This window comes from Rutilus rutilus, assembly GCF_951802725.1.
Source record: "Rutilus rutilus genome assembly, chromosome: 17".
NCBI classification, from domain to species: Eukaryota; Metazoa; Chordata; class Actinopteri; order Cypriniformes; family Leuciscidae; genus Rutilus; species Rutilus rutilus.
This window is the reverse complement of record NC_140230.1, coordinates 6099949-6122407: the sequence shown is the minus strand read 5'-3', so window position 1 is coordinate 6122407 and position 22459 is coordinate 6099949. Positions and strand designations below refer to the sequence as shown.

Here is a 22459-nt window from a genome sequence, read left to right as displayed (position 1 = left end):
TAAAATCAAAACCTGACGGCCTCTGCTAGAAATCGTAGAATGGGCCGTGGTTGGATCTTCCATCAAGACAATGATCCAAAACAAACATCAATATCAACATAAAAATGTGTCACTGGGCATAAAATGAAGCTTCTGCATTGAGCGTCCCAGTTCCCTGACCTGAACCCTATAGAAAATGAGTGGGGTGAACTGCTGAAGAGAAGAAGCACCAACATGGATCTGGGAATCTGAAGGATCTGGAGAGATTCTGTATGGAGAAATGGTCTCTGATCTGTTGTCAGGTGTTCTCCATACTCATCAGGTATTATAGGAGAAAACTCAGAGCTGTTCTCTTGGCAAAAGGAGGTTGCAAAAAGTATTTAATAAAAGGGTGCCACTAATTATGGCCAATGTGTTTTGATGAAAATCATTTATTTCATAACGTGATGTACCCCCATTTTTAATTCTTTAACTTGAATAAAGATTATTGGATTATTGTTAGATTTTTGCATGATTTTTTAGATGAAAGATCAAAAAGATAAACAATGCAGATTTATTTTTACAGCCATCTTTGATCATATGTACCGGGGGTGCCAATAATTCTGTCCTGCTCAATCGTTAACGGCCCAACCAAACGCTTAACTCATGTACAGCTCACGCTCACCCATAAAACAATGTTCACTCCTATTCAAGCTGTTCATCTCTGTCTGGGATGCTAAGATTTCTTTACATAAAAACTGATTAGGTTGTTGGTGAATTTGGGGGACACACGTGGAAATGTTTTGTCAACTTTTTTAGTACACTTCACCAAACTCACACTACAAAAGAATCTTGAAATTATTACATTAGAACAAAATATATTTTGCGCGCACATTCACAGTCTTGTGGAGAGTATAAACCAGTTATACAACTGCGTAAACAGCGTATACTGCTGCAAAGGTATTTTTAAAACGTCTTTTTACCCCTAAGCAAAGAATGAAAAAGAACTTTGCTGTTACTGAGTATATCACAAAATTACTCCACTCCCTTTCAATATCTCAATATCTTCTCCTCCTCCTTCGCTCTTAACTTTGATGTTTACAGTGCATTTACTATATGTATAAGGTTCATAACTTCATTATAACAATACAGTATTTGCACTCCATAACATTAGACCTTTTGCTTATTTCACAAATTCTTGAACTATCACAAAGGGCATTCTGGGTTGAGCAGGCGGGATCTGTAGAAGGTTCCTCCTGAGGAAATATTACCGCTCTGCTCCGCTCACATGCTTTGCCTCAAAGCCAGATATTTCAGAGTACATCAGTAGGAAGAGGTGTCTAAGTCACATAAATTAACCACTGGAGTACCTCAGGGTTCGGTGTTTGGCCTTTTCCTTTTCTCGATATGCACTACATCAATGCAATTTAAAGGTTGTATCAGTGATTTCAGGCCCCAAAAAAAAAGGATCACATTCATCTAATCTTTCCTAACGATCCGCTTGCTGCCCGCCCCATAAGCATGCCGTCAAAAAAACGCGTCTCTGTAGGCAGCCCAGGCTCTGAGATCTGCACACAAAAACAATTGGTTTCACCAACCACTCAAAACTAAAACAAATAGTGTTCCAACCAATCACCGACAGGGGGAGGGTGTTGTGAGGTTTTGAGCCAGCTTCTTCTTTAGCTCCGACTTCGTGTGCAGCCGTGCGCAAGCACAAAACCTCACACGGCATGGCGGCATGCTTATGGGGCGGGCAGCTAGCGAATCGTTAGGAAAGATTAGATGAATGTGATCTTTTTTTTTGGGCCTGAAATCACTGATACAACCTTTAACAATTTAACCAGAATTCCTTTACCCAAATCATTTAACAACACCTACACAACATCACTAAACTCTCTTTATAGAGTGCTGCTGGGATGATGTATTTTTGTAGGTCAAAACACAGAAACGAGTGATCATTAGCGCTTCCAGGTCCATCATCCTAAAGTCAATGTTTTTTTAATGGGTGTTTGGTTAAATACCTGAAATAAGGTCTGTGGTTAACACAAGCTCAAGATATGTTGCCCCCTTGTGATTTTTACTTGTCTTGAAAAAGGAACCTGCTAACAAGTGGCTAAATGGGACTACAGAGGTTGTTGGACATTAAACGTCATCACGCCAGACAGGTAAACTCATCTACACAATAGTTGCTTTCGCAATCAATCACAATCACACTCTTGCAAACTATTCTAACTCAAACTTTCAGGGAAATTGTTTTTTAAAGAATGAAAGAGCTGTCAGAAGCTTAATGGTGGTGACATTGAAATCATGCAACCGTGATGTAGTTCGTTTATAACCTACGTTTAGCTTTTTACTTCTGCCGAATAGATTTAGGCTTCAAAATTCATAAAAGCTGTGTTCATTTGTTAAGATCATGATGAACAAAACGTGTAATAATTAATATATAATAGAATAATTAAGTCTTATAGCTAAAATTAAGCTCTGCGACCTATAAGTCAAAATCCAATGGAAAAATCCTATTGTTTTTTTTTTCTTCTCCATAGAGCCAGCGTGATGCGAACTTACAGACTACAAAATACATCATCACTGCAGAGCTCTATTTCATTTATTGTGTCACACACCTACAGTACATTGCTACGCTAGTCTGTACTTTTCTAGGCAATTTTGGGACTTTGTATTGTGTTTCTCATTACTGTCTCTTAAGGATGAATAGCTTTTTTGAGAGTCCTCTATTTGACGTCGCTTTGGATAAAAGCATCTGCTAAATGTAATGTAAAGAAGGAGTCAGAGATAATGAACTATAATGACTAAGCAGTCCAGTATGACTAAGTATGTGACCTGATATGAGTTCATGCAGCGCAGGAATGCTGGCAGCCTGAAGGTGCTGGACATCAGAAGCTTCTGGAGCTCCTCGCATGAGCTCTGAGGGAGGGGGAGAGGGTGAACGCTAATGTCCTTCTCCCAGACATCCACAACACTAGAACAAGAGAAAGAAAAAAGAGAGAGAGAGGTTTACAAAACTCTATTTAAAACACTTAATAATCTTCAACAATTCAATTATATATAAAAAACATTTCCAAAACAAGATGTCCATCAGAAACAACACACAAAACACCATTAACACACCACAGATCATTGAAACCCATCTCATTATTTACAAGACTATAGTATGCAAATTCTATTTTTAGTCTACCAGCTACTAATTTCATAAACATCACTTCAACATTAATACTATTAAGCTGTAATCCTTGATTTTTCCTGGTTTTCCATATTGCCAATTTCACAGTTCCTATTAAATAATTTAAGATTTATTCTTCTCCACAAAACCTACATCCCACCCCTACTGCTGGATTCAGGTGCGCCACATGTTTGTCTGTAACTATTACACCATGAGAGAGAGAGAGAGAGAGAGAGAGAGAGAGAGAGAGAGAGAGAGAGAGAGAGAGAGAGAGAGAGAGAGAGAGAGAGAGAGAGAGAGAGAGAGAGAGAGAGAGAGAGAGAGAGAGAGAGAGAGAGAGAGAGAGAGAGAGGGAGGAAGGACATATGACATCATAAAGGACATGTACAATGGGAACAAATGCGGTGTTAAGACTAATGACAAACGTACTGATTGTTTTAGTCAAACTAAAGGAGTCCGTCAAGGCTGCAGCCTCAGCCTGACTCTATTTAATATCTATATCAATAAATTGGCATCAACACTTGAGAAGCCCTCTTGTCCTGGTCTGACCCTCGAGGACAGAGAGATCAAAAGCCTCCTGTACACTGATGATCTTCTGCTGCTGTCTCCTCATGAAGAGGGACTGCATCAAAGCCTCTCGCTTCTAGAACAGTACAGCAACGACTGGGCCTCACCAATAAACATGGAGAAGTCCAAAATAATCATCTTTCAGAAAAAACCTCGCCTTACTGACAAGAAATATAAATTTACACTTGGGGGAACAATTCGTAATCATGTCACCTGTTATCATTATTTGGGTCTGACAATCTCAGCTTCTGGAAAATTTGACACTGCAATAAAAGTTCTGACTGATAAAGCACGTAGGGCTTATTATAGTATAAGGAAACCCCTGTTCAAATTTAACCCACCCATTAAACTGTGGCTGAAAATCTTTGACAGCATCATCAAACCTATCCTTCTATACGGCTGTGAAATCTGGGGCCCCAAATTTTAATTAAATTCTGAATCCTGGGACAAAACCCGTTGAAATTTTCCACGTTGAGTTCTGCAAGAACATCCTGGGAACTCACAGAAATGCTTCAAGACTGCTCAGACTGTGTTCACACTCCTCTGATGGAGTCGTAGAGGACGATCTGCACTTCCTCACCGAGTGCAGCAAGTATAAAAACAGCAGAGACACTTATTTCACACAAATAGCACCGATTTTACCTCAATTCCAACAAGCGAGCCTCATAAACAAACTGTCTCATATTTTGGGAGAGAAAGAAGAATGTATTGACCTGGCAGCGCACGTATTTAATAGCCGTACCATATACTGTTATTCATCAGTGTTAGTGATATTCTTACAATTTATGTGTATTTAAAGAGGGACAGTACTTGTGTGTATGTCAACTAATTTTGAGAACTAAATTAGCTTATTTCCTAAAAATGTTTTGAGAATCCTTGGTTTAGTGATCTAGAACAGTGATTCCCACCTGGGGTGCCGTGTAAAAATCCTTCAAACATTTTTAAATTGCTAAAATGTGTATAAAGCATTTAACAATCGGCAATCTGCGCTGCTCTTGGTAGATTGCACTGGTCATAATGGAAATTAACTTGAGACCGGATTGCGGTCTCAAATTGGCCCTTTTTAGTAAATCAGGCCCTTAGTTTTTTATTTTTCTTTGTCAAATGGCTCACAGCATGGGTCCGGTCCATTGAGTGTTTCTGATCAGGCTGCTGAAGACCGACCAATAAAAATAGGTTTTGCTCAGCTAGAAAGAAAATGAGAAGGAACATTAACTGAAGGTGAGAACAGCTGGACTTTAAATTATATTGATCTGACAGTTTGAATTTTTAATCATGTCACAGCAATTTATCAATACGCAGCACTGAAGACAGCAGAGAAGCGGAGAGACTTATGTCCTGACACACATTATGGTGATGATCTATTCAGGACATTTCATTGACATTTACCCATCTGTGCTGTAGTTCCACAGAAAGCGCACACGCAGCTCTTAAAGTGGAAATGCTGGAGAAGCCCAGAGAGAGAGACGTGTCATGCAAAACTTCAACCAGGGAACCAAACATGCTTTTTGGTGGAAGTTGCTCAATTACATAACTGTGTTAACTGCATTTCATGTTACAAGAAGATATCTGAGAATTTTGAATTAAAGACATTATCTACTGTGCAATGGGAAGTCTGAGCTAGGACTGCGCTTCCAAGTCAATGTTTCTTTCCTACTCTTGAACAGATATTGTTTTAATTTCTTCAGGGCCTTGATGATTTAAGTCATCTCTTAAAATACCTGAAGGCAAACAAGCCTAAGTTTTCCCCTAGAATGCAGAATAGCGTTTACACAAAAGAACAAACCAAGAGCTTGGATCATAATTCATAGAGATCTCAGGTCTTTGTTAGTTCAAATTAATTAATTAAAAAATAAAACCTTTCTAAATGTGTTTAGGCTACTATAACTAAAATTGCAAAATTTTCAACAGAAAAAAGTAGACGACCTGATTCCCTAAACAGATCATTAAAATTTCTGTCAAAATGCCAGTTGATGTTTCTGATGGCACAATGTTTTCTCCTCTTTTCTTCATCAGTGCCATTTCAAATGTCAAGGCTGTCATGACATTTAGCATCCTATAGTGCGCTTTTAAGTTTTAGTTGGAATCGAACACACAGACCAGCTTACAGACATTCTGATGCACATCATTTCTGATATACAGGGTGTACAGGTCGTGATGAAACGGAAGAAGCGACAGATCTTTACTTCCATATTGTGACGTACATCCGAATGAAATGAATTTTCGAAAAAGATGATTAGATGGAGGCAGATCTGAATGCAACTTGACTAAACGATTGGAGAAGTCCTGCACGCGACACCAGAGAGAAGTCTGTAGTTTCATTGAAACATCCAGTAATGAAATTGATAAAAAAGGTAAAAAAAAAGAAAAAGAAAGATTCATGCTGATGAGTTCACAATAAACATGCATTTAGAAAATGTATGAATTTTCATTTCATGCCAACTTTATGTTCCTAGGCTGATAAAGCAAACAAATGAGCAACTATTCACTGAATTTGCCAAAGTTTGCAAGTTTCAGCATTGAATCTTTGACGAATATTCAAGAGTTTAAGAAACTTAAAAGGTAAATTAAATATTCCACCAGTGTTTGTCAACCAGTAGAAATGCTGTTGTACTGTTCATACTTGCATCTAAGGTTGAATCTTTTATATCTAACACAATTTTAAAAATCTGACACCATTTAGAAAACTTACTCTACAAACTGTCACAGACAATGAGTGGAGTCGGCTCTTTTGATTATAACGGGAGTCATTTAGTTTTGTTTAGTTTTGTTGTGTACGTTTGAGTACAGACAATGTGACTGAAGTTTGTTTGTGGTTGCTGTCCAATGTTTCAACTCGCTTCTCAAATGTATAATTCATCTGATGTCCTGCGAACTACTATGTATGTATGTATTATATTAATGAACCCAATTCTAAATAAGAAAGAAAATCAAATGAAATTAAGTACCATTCATTTGTAAAATATTTAATTTACTGAATTATCAAAAACATTTAAATACGGGATTATATAAGGGATCATACGGAAGTAAACAAGACAGACATTAAAGTAAGCGTTTGCACATTTATTTATAGTGTGATCTGACGCCGAAGCCAGCAAATTTGAACGAAGGCAATATAAAAAGCTAAGAGATTGATGTGAGAAAAAAGAGCAGATTTTTTTAAACATTTATGACAGGAGCCCTTATGTTTTGCTTGAATCTGATCTGTCACTGTAATACTTATGAGTTGTGACACATCACTGTCTTTAATGACAACCCTTCGCAACTCTTGATAACTTGTCAAATATTTGAAGTGACTCCCATGAGCGCAGAATTTTGACGATTGTCGATCTAGAGTGACGTAAAAGTCGCATGAATTCTGATATGACTGTTCAGTTTGAGGTCGCATTGAAAACCATCTGATCTGTATCAGATATAGCACCACATATGGAAGTGGCACAAATCGGAATTGAAAAGATCAGATTTCATGTGGTTTGTGCTGGATTTGGGCCACATTTACCTGCCGTCTGAATGTACCCAAGTGAGCAGTTGAGATGTGGACCAGACATTGTGTGGACAGTCAAAAGTCTGCTTCCTAAGAGTTTCCTCTGATTAGCATAATGGCTCAGGGCCTGTATACGAGCTCCATGAATCATGTTTGATCCCACCACCTCTACACACTCAAACGCATCTGTTAGCGCCGGGTAGGAAAAGAGGCAGAGTTAATGTACACTTGGGAAAAAAAGGAGAGCGAGACGAGGTAAGGGTGTAAAGAGTCGTGACGACCTTATGGAGACAATATAGTGCAGAGCGCCCACCCACAATTCCTCTGTGATTCACTCGCTGATTCCAGCACATCTTTGGCTCCTCAAGCTCTTACAAAGGGAACATTTACCGTTTTTAAGAAGGATGAGAGTAACTGTGCCGACATTTCTCTGAGGTTGCGGATTTACAGTATATTTATGGCTACTAGCGGTCATATTTTCACAATTTCTACTGTGGCATTTCCTTCAATTTATTACTAATTATTTTTAAATTATCAATTGACTACTTCTGATATTGAAATCACAATTGTTAATGTTAATAAATACTGCCCTGCAAAGGCAAAACACAGTAAGTGCATATTGATAAAACTTTATGACAGAAATAGTCTCTTTTTATATTTTTACACTATAATATTTTAGTATTTACTAGTGCAAAGTGCCCGTGCAAAATCAGTTTTTGTGTGAGTTTTTAGTAATTGTTGGTTTGGTGTGTTTGAGTGCTCATTGTTACAATCACACAGCAAAAGTTCAGTGACATTTTTATTTGTGCATGGTAGAAAGCACACAGTGAACTCAGAGAAAACACTATGCTTGAGCAAACAGTTTGTGAATAGGCTACTACAAATGATGCCCGTGAAAGAGACTGTGAACGCATTGAATAGGATATGTTTAGTTGGTGAATAGCATAGGCTACTATTACACAGTAGCGATAACGTTAAGCGCACCAGAATTAAATATAATATTCAGAAGTAAACAGCATAGCTGACTTACAGATTCAGTTAACATCCACAAATGAATAAGCGCGTCGATTCAGGGAGCGGTGCAAAGTGCCCGTGCAAAATCAGTTTTTGTGTGTGTGTTTTTAGTAATTGTTGGTTTGGTGTGTTTGAGTGCTCATTGTTACAATTACACAGCAAAAGTTCAGTGACATTTTTATTTGTGCATGGTAGAAAGCAAATACTGATACTGACATAATGACATACAATAAATGTGGAAAATTGAACTACACGATTCAGGGAGCAGGCGACACAGTGAACTCAGAGAAAACGCTTGAAGCTCCGCTGCTTTCTTCGACCCTCTCTGTCTCTGGTCCTGGGCTGTGCTCACTCAGTGTGTGTGTGAGAGGGGGAGTGGCCAGCGGCGGCTAGAGCGGCAAAAACCAGTGTGTGCTTCTTTTACCAATATATATTTAACGATATCTTTTGCATTTCTAATCCAAACAACGTCAAACTTGGCACTGCACTTACTCATGCCGTAGCAAGACACCTGTCAAGTTTGAAATCCATCAGACTAACGGTTCGAGAGATATGTGAATAACACATACACACACACATTCCCGTATTTTATAGATAGATATAATATACAGAAGTAAACAGCGTAGCTGACTTACAGATTCAGTTAACATCCACAAATGAATAAGTGTGACGATTCAGGGAGCAGGCTACACAGTGAACTCGACGATTCAGGGAGCAGGCTACACAGTGAACTCGACGATTCAGGGAGCAGGCTACACAGTGTGTGTGACGATTCAGGGAGCAGGCGACACAGTGAACTTGACGATTCAGGGAGCAGGCTACACAGTGAACTCGACGATTCATGGAGCAGGCGACACAGTGAACTCGACGATTCAAGGAGCAGGCGACACAGTGTGTGTGACGATTCAGGGAGCAGGCGACACAGTGAACTCGACGATTCAGGGAGCAGGCGACACAGTGTGTGTGACGATTCAGGGAGCAGGCGACACAGTGAACTCGACGATTCAGGGAGCAGGCGACACAGTGTGTGTGACGATTCAGGGAGCAGGCGACACAGTGAACTCGACGATTCAGGGAGCAGGCTACACAGTGAACTCGACGATTCAGGGAGCAGGCTACACAGTGAACTCGACGATTCAGGGAGCAGGCGACACAGTGAACTCGACGATTCAGGGAGCAGGCAACACAGTGAACTCGACGATTCAGGGAGCAGGCGACACAGTGAACTCGACGATTCAGGGAGCAGGCGACACAGTGAACTTGACGATTCAGGGAGCAGGCTACACAGTGAACTCGACGATTCAGGGAGCAGGCTACACAGTGAACTCGACGATTCAGGGAGCAGGCGACACAGTGAACTTGACGATTCAGGGAGCAGGCTACACAGTGAACTCGACGATTCAGGGAGCAGGCGACACAGTGAACTTGACGATTCAGGGAGCAGGCTACACAGTGAACTCGACGATTCAGGGAGCAGGCGACACAGTGAACTTGACGATTCAGGGAGCAGGCTACACAGTGAACTCGACGATTCATGGAGCAGGCGACACAGTGAACTCGACGATTCAAGGAGCAGGCGACACAGTGTGTGTGACGATTCAGGGAGCAGGCGACACAGTGAACTCGACGATTCAGGGAGCAGGCGACACAGTGTGTGTGACGATTCGGGGAGCAGGCGACACAGTGAACTCGACGATTCAGGGAGCAGGCTACACAGTGAACTCGACGATTCAGGGAGCAGGCGACACAGTGAACTCGACGATTCAGGGAGCAGGCGACACAGTGTGTGTGACGATTCAGGGAGCAGGCGACACAGTGAACTCGACGATTCAGGGAGCAGGCGACACAGTGTGTGTGACGATTCAGGGAGCAGGCGACACAGTGAACTCGACGATTCAGGGAGCAGGCGACACAGTGAACTCGACGATTCAGGGAGCAGGCGACACAGTGAACTCGACGATTCAGGGAGCAGGCGACACAGTGAACTCGACGATTCAGGGAGCAGGCGACACAGTGTGTGTGACGATTCAGGGAGCAGGCTACACAGTGATCTCGACGATTCAGGGAGCAGGCGACACAGTGTGTGTGACGATTCAGGGAGCAGGCGACACAGTGAACTCGACGATTCAGGGAGCAGGCGACACAGTGAACTCGACGATTCAGGGAGCAGGCGACACAGTGTGTGTGACGATTCAGGGAGCAGGCGACACAGTGAACTCGACGATTCAGGGAGCAGGCGACACAGTGAACTCGACGATTCAGGGAGCAGGCGACACAGTGAACTCGACGATTCAGGGAGCAGGCTACACAGTGAACTCGACGATTCAGGGAGCAGGCGACACAGTGAATTTGACGATTCAGGGAGCAGGCGACACAGTGAACTCGACGATTCAGGGAGCAGGCTACACAGTGAACTCGACGATTCAGGGAGCAGGCTACACAGTGAACTCGACGATTCAGGGAGCAGGCGACACAGTGAACTCGACGATTCAGGGAGCAGGCGACACAGTGAACTCGACGATTCAAGGAGCAGGCTACACAGTGAACTCGACGATTCAGGGAGCAGGCTACACAGTGTGTGCGACGATTCAGGGAGCAGGCGACACAGTGAACTCGACGATTCAGGGAGCAGGCGACACAGTGAACTCGACGATTCAGGGAGCAGGCGACACAGTGAACTCGACGATTCAGGGAGCAGGCTACACAGTGAACTCGACGATTCAGGGAGCAGGCGACACAGTGAACTCGACGATTCAGGGAGCAGGCGACACAGTGAACTCGACGATTCAGGGAGCAGGCTACACAGTGAACTCGACGATTCAGGGAGCAGGCGACACAGTGAACTCGACGATTCAGGGAGCAGGCGACACAGTGAACTCGACGATTCAGGGAGCAGGCTACACAGTGAACTCGACGATTCAGGGAGCAGGCTACACAGTGAACTCGACGATTCAGGGAGCAGGCGACACAGTGAACTCGACGATTCAGGGAGCAGGCTACACAGTGAACTCGACGATTCAGGGAGCAGGCTACACAGTGAACTCGACGATTCAGGGAGCAGGCGACACAGTGAACTCGACGATTCAGGGAGCAGGCGACACAGTGAACTCGACGATTCAAGGAGCAGGCTACACAGTGAACTCGACGATTCAGGGAGCAGGCTACACAGTGTGTGCGACGATTCAGGGAGCAGGCGACACAGTGAACTCGACGATTCAGGGAGCAGGCTACACAGTGAACTCGACGATTCAGGGAGCAGGCGACACAGTGAACTCGACGATTCAGGGAGCAGGCGACACAGTGAACTCGACGATTCAGGGAGCAGGCGACACAGTGAACTCGACGATTCAGGGAGCAGGCGACACAGTGAACTCGACGATTCAGGGAGCAGGCGACACAGTGAACTCGACGATTCAGGGAGCAGGCGACACAGTGTGTGTGACGATTCAGGGAGCAGGCGACACAGTGAACTCGACGATTCAGGGAGCAGGCGACACAGTGTGTGGGACGATTCAGGGAGCAGGTGACACAGTGAACTCGACGATTCAGGGAGCAGGCGACACAGTGAACTCGACGATTCAGGGAGCAGGTGACACAGTGAACTCGACGATTCAGGGAGCAGGCGACACAGTGTGTGTGACGATTCAGGGAGCAGGCGACACAGTGAACTCGACGATTCAGGGAGCAGGCGACACAGTGTGTGTGACGATTCAGGGAGCAGGCGACACAGTGTGTGTGACGATTCAGGGAGCAGGCGACACAGTGAACTCGACGATTCAGGGAGCAGGCGACACAGTGAACTCGACGATTCAGGGAGCAGGTGACACAGTGAACTCAACGATTCAGGGAGCAGGCGACACAGTGTGTGTGACGATTCAGGGAGCAGGCGACACAGTGTGTGTGACGATTCAGGGAGCAGGCGACACAGTGTGTGTGACGATTCAGGGAGCAGGCGACACAGTGATCTCGACGATTCAGGGAGCAGGCGACACAGTGATCTCGACGATTCAGGGAGCAGGCTACACAGTGATCTCGACGATTCAGGGAGCAGGCGACACAGTGATCTCGACGATTCAGGGAGCAGGCGACACAGTGATCTCGACGATTCAGGGAGCAGGCGACACAGTGAACTCGACGATTCAGGGAGCAGGCGACACAGTGAACTCGACGATTCAGGGAGCAGGCGACACAGTGAACTCGACGATTCAGGGAGCAGGCGACACAGTGTGTGTGACGATTCAGGGAGCAGGCGACACAGTGAACTCGACGATTCAGGGAGCAGGCTACACAGTGAACTCGACGATTCAGGGAGCAGGCGACACAGTGATCACGACGATTCAGGGAGCAGGCGACACAGTGAACTCGACGATTCAGGGAGCAGGCGACACAGTGAACTCGACGATTCAGGGAGCAGGCGACACAGTGAACTCGACGATTCAGGGAGCAGGCGACACAGTGTGTGTGACGATTCAGGGAGCAGGCGACACAGTGAACTCGACGATTCAGGGAGCAGGCTACACAGTGAACTCGACGATTCAGGGAGCAGGCGACACAGTGATCACGACGATTCAGGGAGCAGGCGACACAGTGATCTCGACGATTCAGGGAGCAGGCGACACAGTGATCTCGACGATTCAGGGAGCAGGCTACACAGTGAACTCGACGATTCAGGGAGCAGGCGACACAGTGAACTCGACGATTCAGGGAGCAGGCGACACAGTGAACTCGACGATTCAGGGAGCAGGCTACACAGTGAACTCGACGATTCAGGGAGCAGGCGACACAGTGTGTGTGACGATTCAGGGAGCAGGCGACACAGTGAACTCGACGATTCAGGGAGCAGGCGACACAGTGAATTTGACGATTCAGGGAGCAAGCGACACAGTGAACTCCACGATTCAGGGAGCAGGCGACACAGTGAACTCGACGATTCAGGGAGCAGGCTACACAGTGAACTCGACGATTCAGGGAGCAGGCTACACAGTGAACTCGACGATTCAGGGAGCAGGCGACACAGTGTGTGTGACGATTCAGGGAGCAGGCGACACAGTGAACTCGACGATTCAGGGAGCAGGCGACACAGTGAACTCGACGATTCAGGGAGCAGGCGACACAGTGAACTCGACGATTCAGGGAGCAGGCTACACAGTGAATTTGACGATTCAGGGAGCAAGCGACACAGTGAACTCGACGATTCAGGGAGCAGGCGACACAGTGAACTCGACGATTCAGGGAGCAGGCGACACAGTGTGTGTGACGATTCAGGGAGCAGGCGACACAGTGAACTCGACGATTCAGGGAGCAGGCGACACAGTGAACTCGACGATTCAGGGAGCAGGCTACACAGTGAATTTGACGATTCAGGGAGCAAGCGACACAGTGAACTCGACGATTCAGGGAGCAGGCGACACAGTGAACTCGACGATTCAGGGAGCAGGCGACACAGTGAACTCGACGATTCAGGGAGCAGGCGACACAGTGCTACGCTTGAGCAAACAGTTCGTGAATAAGTTACTACAAATGATGGCCGTGAATAAAATATAATATTCAGAAGGAAACAGTGTAGCTGACAGAGTGTTTATGTCAGAATGTTTATTTTTAAACCACAACCTTCTTGGGGCTTCTTTTACCGATATATTTACCGATATCTTTTGCATTTCTAATCCAAACAACGTCAAACTTGGCACTGCACTTACTCGTGCCCGTAGCGAGACACCTGTCAAGTTTGAAATCCATCGGACTAACGGTTCGAGAGATATGCGAATAACAGACATACAGACTGACAGACAGACAGACGTTTCTGTAATTTATAGATAGATGTGTGCAAATTTCCTTTGTAATAATAATGACATAATACATTTATTAACATTCATTGGTCAAAGACAGCATCCAAAATGTTTACTGAAACACTATAAAAATATTGTCTTATCAATCTAGTTAACATGTTTGCTGTTTGACGTTTCAAACTGTTTCTCTCTGATGCCGAAACTGGGAAGAGCGTGTTAAAAGTTTTAATTTCAATTTTCTATTTCAAATGAGCTTTATTAGCATGACTGTGTATCACATTGTTGCAAAACAACAAAAAACATTATGTATAGATCATGTCATGTTTCTGAGAATGTATAAAGAGGCTGAAATGTAAACAAGGCAAGTATTGGTTGTTGGTTGGTAAACTCTGAAAAATCTTTTTCTTAACCCTATAAAGCCTATTGCCTTTAAATGATCAACATGATCATGAACGTTGTCGAGAAACCTCTTGCGCATAATCTACTGCATGCTTTCTGTCGTCTGATTGATCGTTTATACTTCTTTAGCAAGCTAAAGGCCTTTTAGTAAAAAATCAGGCTCTCAATCATACTTGTATTGTTTTATATGCTTTAAACCTACAGAGCTTTGATCATAAAACTAAGCATTTAAATATCATCTTACTAAGACATGTTATTGGGAGATAGAGTGACAGCTGATATTTATATGATTTTAATGCAATGTAAGTACATGCTGTACTGCTACACAGATCTTACTGATTTACATTACAAGCATAACATTTTTCTTTTCAGTCGTATAAATATCAGCATCTGCAACAAATTGCATATTTTTGCTTAGGTTGGGCCACTGAATAAAATGTATGTGTTTTGTTTTCCTTGAGTATGAGCTCCATAAAGTCTGATGTATCAAATATGATACGCAAAAAAAAAAATAATAATAATACATGCAACATTTTTTTTAAATGAAATAAAATTAAAATAATAATTTTGTTTAAAGGTTCCATTTCAAAACATTCGATTTTTTCTCACAATTGTTTTTGCATTTCAAGCTTTACAGGTTTAATCAGTATTTTGGATTCCCAATAAAAATATATCTAAACATTTTCACAAGATGTTTTTCATGTGAGAATTGTGTGCGATTCACAGACTTGTTTTCACAGAATATATCTTGTCTACTTTCCTTTGCATTTAGCAGATTTTTTTCTTGTTTTAAGCATAAAAATAACAAACTAGTGATGTTTATTTTTATGTCATGCTAATGTTGTTTACCAGGGTTTAAAAGTGCCCTTAACATTGGGTCTAAAAAAGATGCATTTTAAAACATGATGCTCCCAGAGTTAACAGGGTGCATCTTTTTAAATTACTCAACAAAACACCATATGTCATTTGATCTACATCAGAGATGAGGAGGAATCTGATTAGATTTGCGAAATTAATATGAGTAAAATGAACAGATGTCAGGGTGAACTGATGGCTTACTCTTTGAGTTTGCTGTCAGAGCAGAGGACGTAGAGCACTTTGACTGCTTGAACAGCCTGGCATGACTGATGTTCTCTGGGATGAACGTCACCTGTGGAGATGAAGCTTTCGCCAGGAAATGAGGCGACCAAAGAGTCCGTGTTCAGAAGCCACAGCTGATGATTAAAACAGAAAGTAATTACCTGAAGGTCGAACATAAAGGGGATATATCATGTAAAAACGTACTATGCAGACATACTGCAATAACAGACATTTGAAGGAAACAAATGAATAACATTGTAAGAAATCTTTACACATGGACCAAAATGTACATTTTCTTGAAATTGAGATTTAAACATCATCTGAAAGCTGAATAAATAAAATGTCCATTGATGTATGGTTTGCTAGGATAGGACAAGTATTTGGTCGATATACATCTATTAGAAAATCTGGAATCTGAGGGTGCAAAAAAATTGAAACATTGAGAAAATCGCCGTTAAAGTTGTCCATTTATGTTTGCAATTTTGCTGCATTCACTCACAATTTTTACAAAATATATATTTACGGTAGGAAATGTACAAAATATCTTCATGAAACATGATCTTTACTTAATATCCTAATGAATTTTGGCATAAAAGAAAAATGTATTATTTGGACCCATTCAATGTATTGTTGGCTATCGCTACAAATATACCCGTGCGACTTGTGACTGGTTTTGTGGTCCAGGGTCACATATATGGGGTTTAATGTTCATACCAGAATCACAGCTGTACCATCTGGCGTTTGGATGGAAAAGCGAAATATACTCTGTGCAGATGACAGCTCGACCAGCCTTGAAGCTAAGGTTTGCTCCAAGAATCGCTGCCTGAAGGAGACACAATAAAAAAAAGCTTCATAAACATGATCTACACATGACAACAAAATGAATAAATCCAATTGCCTCACTAACCTTACTGAATCTGACTTGGGCTCCAAACTGAGCCGTGTTATATCACACCCTCCATCTTCACCTGGCTTTACTAATATTTCAGTTATGTAAAATTTCAGCACCTCTGAAACACGAAGAACAATGAAATATATTAAACACAGAATATTACACACTATCACCAGCTGGAAGTGTAAGATTAGAAGAGATTAGCTCTCATATAACATCTGCACCTTCAACAGTCCATAGAAACAACTAGTTTTCTTGACATAAAGAACAAAGTTAAAGTATAATCCTGAGCTCAAGTATTGTTTTCCAGGCCAAATATATATATAAAAAAACAACTATTTCCGAAATGCTGCTCTTGGTTGGTCATTATGGAAATGATCCGGCAGTGACTGTGTTCTTTCATTTATGCGTCATCAGTAGATCAAGCACAACAATTTCTGTACAAGTTTGCCACCGTAATGCAGAGTTAAAGGGATAGTTCACCAAAAAATAGAAGTTCTGTCATCATTTACTCTCCCTCATGTCGTTCCACACCTGTAAGACTTTCGTTCATCTTCAGAACACAAATGAAGATATTTTTTATGAAATCTGAGAGATTTCTGTCCATCCATTGACAGCTACACAACTACCACTTTGATGCTTCAAAAAGTTCATAAAGAGTTCGTAAAACTAATCCATATGAATCGAGCGGTTTAGTCCAAATTTTCTGAAGAGACTCGATCGCTTTATATGATGAACAGACTGAATTTAGGCTTTTATTCACATTCAATATATTTCAAGTTTGGAACACATATACGAAATAAGCAAAGTATTTTACATAATGTACTTTAAATAACATTAACAAATAATGTCAGAAAGATATCAGTCCTGCTTTTGTTCATAAATATCAGTAGTGATGTTGTACAATGAGGTCAATGTCATTAGTGTCCCAATGTGTAGTGAGCCAGCGTTCATTACTGTCCTAACCAGTGCTCGAATCTGTGTACACAATATACAGATTCACGATCTGAGAAGCTAGAGAGCTGATTTAGACGCACCGATTATCATTATTAATAGCCTACATACTCTTTTTCTCTCCATTCCCTCTTCTTCACTCTTCACATTCACTCTTGTCTTGTCTATACACAAATATCAATGTGCAATTAATCTACAATCAAAATCAATTAACCTGCCTTAAAATACCTGATGTGGGCATAACTCATATCTCTAGTATATGAACTGACATCAAATCTGACATCTGAATATGCATAAGAGCGAACAAGGTTTGAGAACTTCATCGGAGGGGAAGAATTTCAGTGCATTTCTCATAGCAAGATATCGTATGACATCAGAGGGCTACATGAACATCTGCTCCTCCTTTTGTGTCCCACAGAAGACGCAAGTCATTCGGGTTTGTAAAAACATGAGGGCGAGTAAATGATGACAGTATGTTCGTTGAACTATCCCTTTAAAATAGTAGCAATAAAACACAATCAACAAAAAACAAACACAAAAAACTTACAATCACTAAAAATAGACCTTTGCAATCGGACTATTTTTGCTTCAAAAGCACAGCACTTTTATAAATACCCGAGAGTCTGGAAACATTTCAAAGCATCTTAGAGTCTCAGGCTGGTGTCGCTAACAGGAAAAATGAATGTCCCATATGGGGCATCAGGGGTTATATATGACATCATGTGGTTATAAATATAAAAAGCCACTGTTTTTATTAATTTGCAGTCATGTAAAATGCACAGATGGTGTGTTAGCACTGCATACCTGCAGAGAGTTCCTCGCCCAGCACTGCAGAGCAGCTCGTGCAGGACAGCATCACACGCTTACTGACACGCTTCTGCTGCGGGACACACACATACTGAGGTGAGAGGCACGTGTGTTAGGGGTATGTTCACAGGCTGCACTGGTTATATGGTTATACATATTACAGGTTCAGTCAGTCCACTCGGCGGCCATATCCATATTCATATTCATAACACCACCAGCTGGAAACAGCAGCAATTTCCAGCCATGCAACTGTAAGTGCTCCGTACCTAAAACCTTTCCATTTCCAGCTCTAGGAATATGAAAGGTCTGTCATCATCAATTTATTTATTTATTTTTACATTTTTTTGTGTTTACTGGATTCGTCATTTTCAATCATTCAACTATTATTAAAGTTATAGTTAAAAATGATCAAATCAATATTTGTCCTTAATTTACAGAAAATATAAACTACTGTTCAAAAATAATTGAAAAAATTATTACTTTTCTTCAGCAGGAATACGTTATATTCAAAAGTCACAGTAAAGATATTTATAGTGTTACAAAAGATTTCTATTCCACATTTTTTAGAATATTCTATTCATTCATTAATCCTGAAAAAAAAAAAAAAAAACAGTTTCAACAGAAATATTAAGCAGCACCACTGTTTTCAACATTGCCAATAATTTTTGAGCATCAAATTGTCATATTACAATGATTTCTGAAGGATCATGTGACACTGAAGACTGGAGTAACGATGCTGAAAATTCTGCTTTAATCACAGGAATAAATTACATTTTAAAATATATCACAATATAAAATATTACAATATTACAGTTTTATTCTTTTTTTAATCAATTAAATGCAGCCTTGGTGAGAAACAGCTTTCAAAAACATATAAAAAAAATTAGCAACTCCAAACTTGGAAAGTTGGCCATAGGAATGTAAAATTAATTTTAAAACTTACACTGGTTCAAACTAGGCTACTGTACTTTTTTTTGTTTGATTTATATTGAAGTGCATGGCTTATAATGGTGAGACGTTTGTTTTTGTAATCAAACTCTCAAAAATTTGGATTTAGATTTATCTGCAAATATATATCGGTTATCGTCTTTCAAACAAAGAATTATCGGTTATCTGTATCGGCCAAAATTTTCATATCTGTGCATTTATATTTTCAACTGTAGTGCAAGTTTATCAATAACTCCAAACCAACATTTTTTGGTGACAAAATAGCTAGCCTGGCTTGTTTTAGGCTAAATCTGCAACTTTGGTAGCAGGGCTAGAGAACTGCAAACCTCACATAACATGTACAGGAAAAAAAAGAGCCCATGTAAAAAAAAATTTTCACCTTTTCACTAAGCATTTGTTTAAAAGGTGTTTCATAGCCCTATTGACACAAATTACATGAAAACTGCCAGTAATTCTTCAGCTTGTTTCTAAACTCGTGCCTCAACTGTATACTGAAAATATAAAAAAAAACCATCATATATGGAAAACAATAAGAAAACAGACAGTGTGCTGAAGTCATTTAGGATTGAAAAAGTGTGCCTCCTCGAAAAAGTAACTCCTCGGCATGGCCACGGGCCACACACAGATTGAGGCTGAGAAAGAGAATCAATCCCTCGTAAAGACATGATGGGCTCTTCTCCACAGCCCGGCCGACCCTAATGTTCCTGAGAGTGGATTTCCTCTCCGCCTCTTCAGCCTTTATTGTGATGAAAGGAAAGCATCTGCCTCCTCTGTCAACCCTGAGGCTGTGAGAACCGAGTTACAACCGAGCACTACTTAGGGTGAAAATATCACAACTGCACTGTCTTTGTGTGAGCTCAGCTTTTAGAAGAAAGCTTCACCATTTCAGCTCGGAGAAATCAGACTTTGTTGCATTAGAAAGAGTGCTAAAGAACTTCATTTTTAATTCCCTATTATGCTATTTTAAAGGTTCCTAATTATGGTTTGGAGGTCTCCTACAGTAGGTTTACATACATCCAAGGTCAAAAAACATATTTACATATATTATTTACTCCTAATAAACATCATCAAACAGCATCACCTCTTTTCTCACAGTGTCCGGTCTACTCTGCTCTGATTGGTCAAATGGTCCAGTATGTTGTGATTGGTCTACTCTGCTCTGATTGGTCAGATGACCCAGTCTGTTGTGATTGGTCTACTCTGCTCTGATTGGTCAGATGGCCCAGTATGTTGTGATTGGTCTACTCTGCTCTGATTGGTCAGATGACCCAGTCTGTTCTGATTGGTCTACTCTGCTCTGATTGGTCAGATGGCCCAGTCTGTTGTGACTGGTCTACTCTCTCTGATTGGTCAGATGGCCAGTCTGTTGTGATTGGTCTACACTGCTTTGATTGGTCAGATGGCTCAGTCTGTTGTGATTGGTCTACTCTGCTCTGATTGGTCAGATGGCTCAGTCTGTTGTGTTTGGTCTACTCTGCTAGGATTGGTCAGATGGCTCAGTCTGTTGTGATTGGTCTACTCTGCTCTGATTGGTCAGATGGCCAGTCTGTTGTGATTGGTCTACTCTGCTCTGATTGGTCAGATGGCTCAGTCTGTTGTGATTGGTCTACTCTGCTCTGATTGGTCAGATGGCTCAGTCTGGGGCATGTTCAAGTTCAAAACGGTGCGCAACGTTTTGCTACGGTTTCCGGGTTGAACGTCATGTTTCCTGGAGACGGCGTGCACCGGTGTGCAACGGGGTTTGAGATGCGTTTTCTCTTGTTTGGTGGGTGTGTCAGAACTGCAGTCCAATCAGCAGCAACATGTATATAAAGCACGTGGTATTAAAGTGAACTCGCACAATGGGTTCAAGGAAAGTAATTTACAAATGTGTTCGATGCAGCTCGGTATACGCAACAACTGAGAATATTAGAAGACATGTTTGTTTTATTGTAAAAATATAGGATATCAACATAATGATGTCTTGTTTATATTTTTAGCTTCATTGCAAGTGTATGACATTTGGTATAGAAATAAACAATGGTAATTAAGTGCTTTTCCTAAAAATGAGAAAGAAAATACAGGGTATTAAAACAGTATGAGCTACAAATAAAGTCAGTATGTGAGGCTAAATAGATGTGTTTTAGTCTGAATTAGGTAAGATGTGTGCTTCCATTTCAGTTTCAGCAATCCCTTCACTCCATTGGGATGTTCTCTTTTGTTCTGGGCGGCAAGTGCATTATCTGTAACATCGGGCATATTTTGTAGTATTAAACACATATTTATACCGACTTCATCAGGCTCAGAAAATTCTTCACAAAGAACACAAAGAATGAGCCTTCTCAGCTGCCATAGTTGCAACTCTTGCGTCATCAGAACAGTGTGTTCAACGCATCACCGTTTCTGTTTAAAAAACGTTGTGCAACGTTTTGTCGGGGCTGAACGCAGCCCTGTTGTGATTGGTCTACTCTGCTCTGATTGGTCAGATGGCTCAGTCTGTTGTGATTGGTCTACTCTGCTCTGATTGGTCAGATAGTCCAGTATGTTGTGATTGGTCTACTCTGCTCTGATTGGTCAGATGGCCCAAGTCTGTTGTGATTGGTCTACTCTGCTCTGATTGGTCAGATGGCCCAGTCTGTTGTGATTGGTCTATCACTTACAGCACATGTCGGAACAAAACGTTCATTACCATATCTAAATTGTAGCTCCGGATCTTCCTCAGCACTTGATACACAGTGATACGAACAGTACAATGGCGTTGATTTTCCCGTATCAATTCAAGCACGAGTCCTCATCCTTTGAAAGTGCATCAAAGTGGATTTACTTTTGCAGCGCAGAAAACATATTCTCGATTTATCAACAACACAAACCAAACTCTTCCAGTCTCAACTACAACTACAACTACCATGTTTGAGGGCGGGGCAAAGTAGATGCTGTTCACCGACAGCCAATGAAGAACAGGCTGGCATTATGCAAATGTCTTACAAACCTACGTATGTTCGTACAGGAAGAAGGACTGGAATTACTGACGACTCGTTTCAGGCAGTTCAGAATCGTTTTTTACTTTTGGGAGACAATAACTCCATTTGATCTTTAATATCAGACCTTTTATATTCACAAACAGCTATATTACACACTGCAGGAAATGTAAAGCATAATAGGGGCACTTTAATCATAAGTCTTTACCTCTGCAGAGGCTTTCTGAGATGAGTTCTCTTCCCGTGTGAGGGTCTGTTCACAGCTGCTGTCCCGTGCCAACAGAATAAACGTGTCACCAAGCAGACAGTCTCCATCTCGTGGGAGCAGCTTTAAGTTTGCGAAGGGATCGGGGTGGCAGCACCAGTCGTCCACTAATGCATTCCAATTCCCATTGGGCAAAGGAAGAACTCGCCCAAAAGCCCTTTAAGATTAAG

General features: G+C 41.7%; 1 protein-coding gene across 3 annotated transcripts in view; it reads right to left on the bottom strand.

Moving 5' to 3' along the window:
* ube3d (ubiquitin protein ligase E3D) overlaps nt 1–22459 on the bottom strand; it is a 38790-nt gene that overhangs the window by 9269 nt on the left and 7062 nt on the right. The window contains exons 4-9 of one of the 3 annotated variants that reach the window (XM_084385846.1): nt 22233–22446; nt 18117–18192; nt 16374–16476; nt 16181–16289; nt 15446–15600; nt 2797–2935 (exon numbers count right to left, since the gene is read on the bottom strand). In XM_084385846.1, coding sequence (XP_084241972.1) covers nt 2797–2935; nt 15446–15600; nt 16181–16289; nt 16374–16476; nt 18117–18192; nt 22233–22446 — 796 coding nt within the window. Of the gene's footprint in view, nt 1–2796; nt 2936–15445; nt 15601–16180; nt 16290–16373; nt 16477–18116; nt 18211–22232; nt 22447–22459 lie in introns of all 3 variants that reach the window. The other 2 variants (XM_084385845.1, XM_084385847.1) reach the window with 2 other exon arrangements.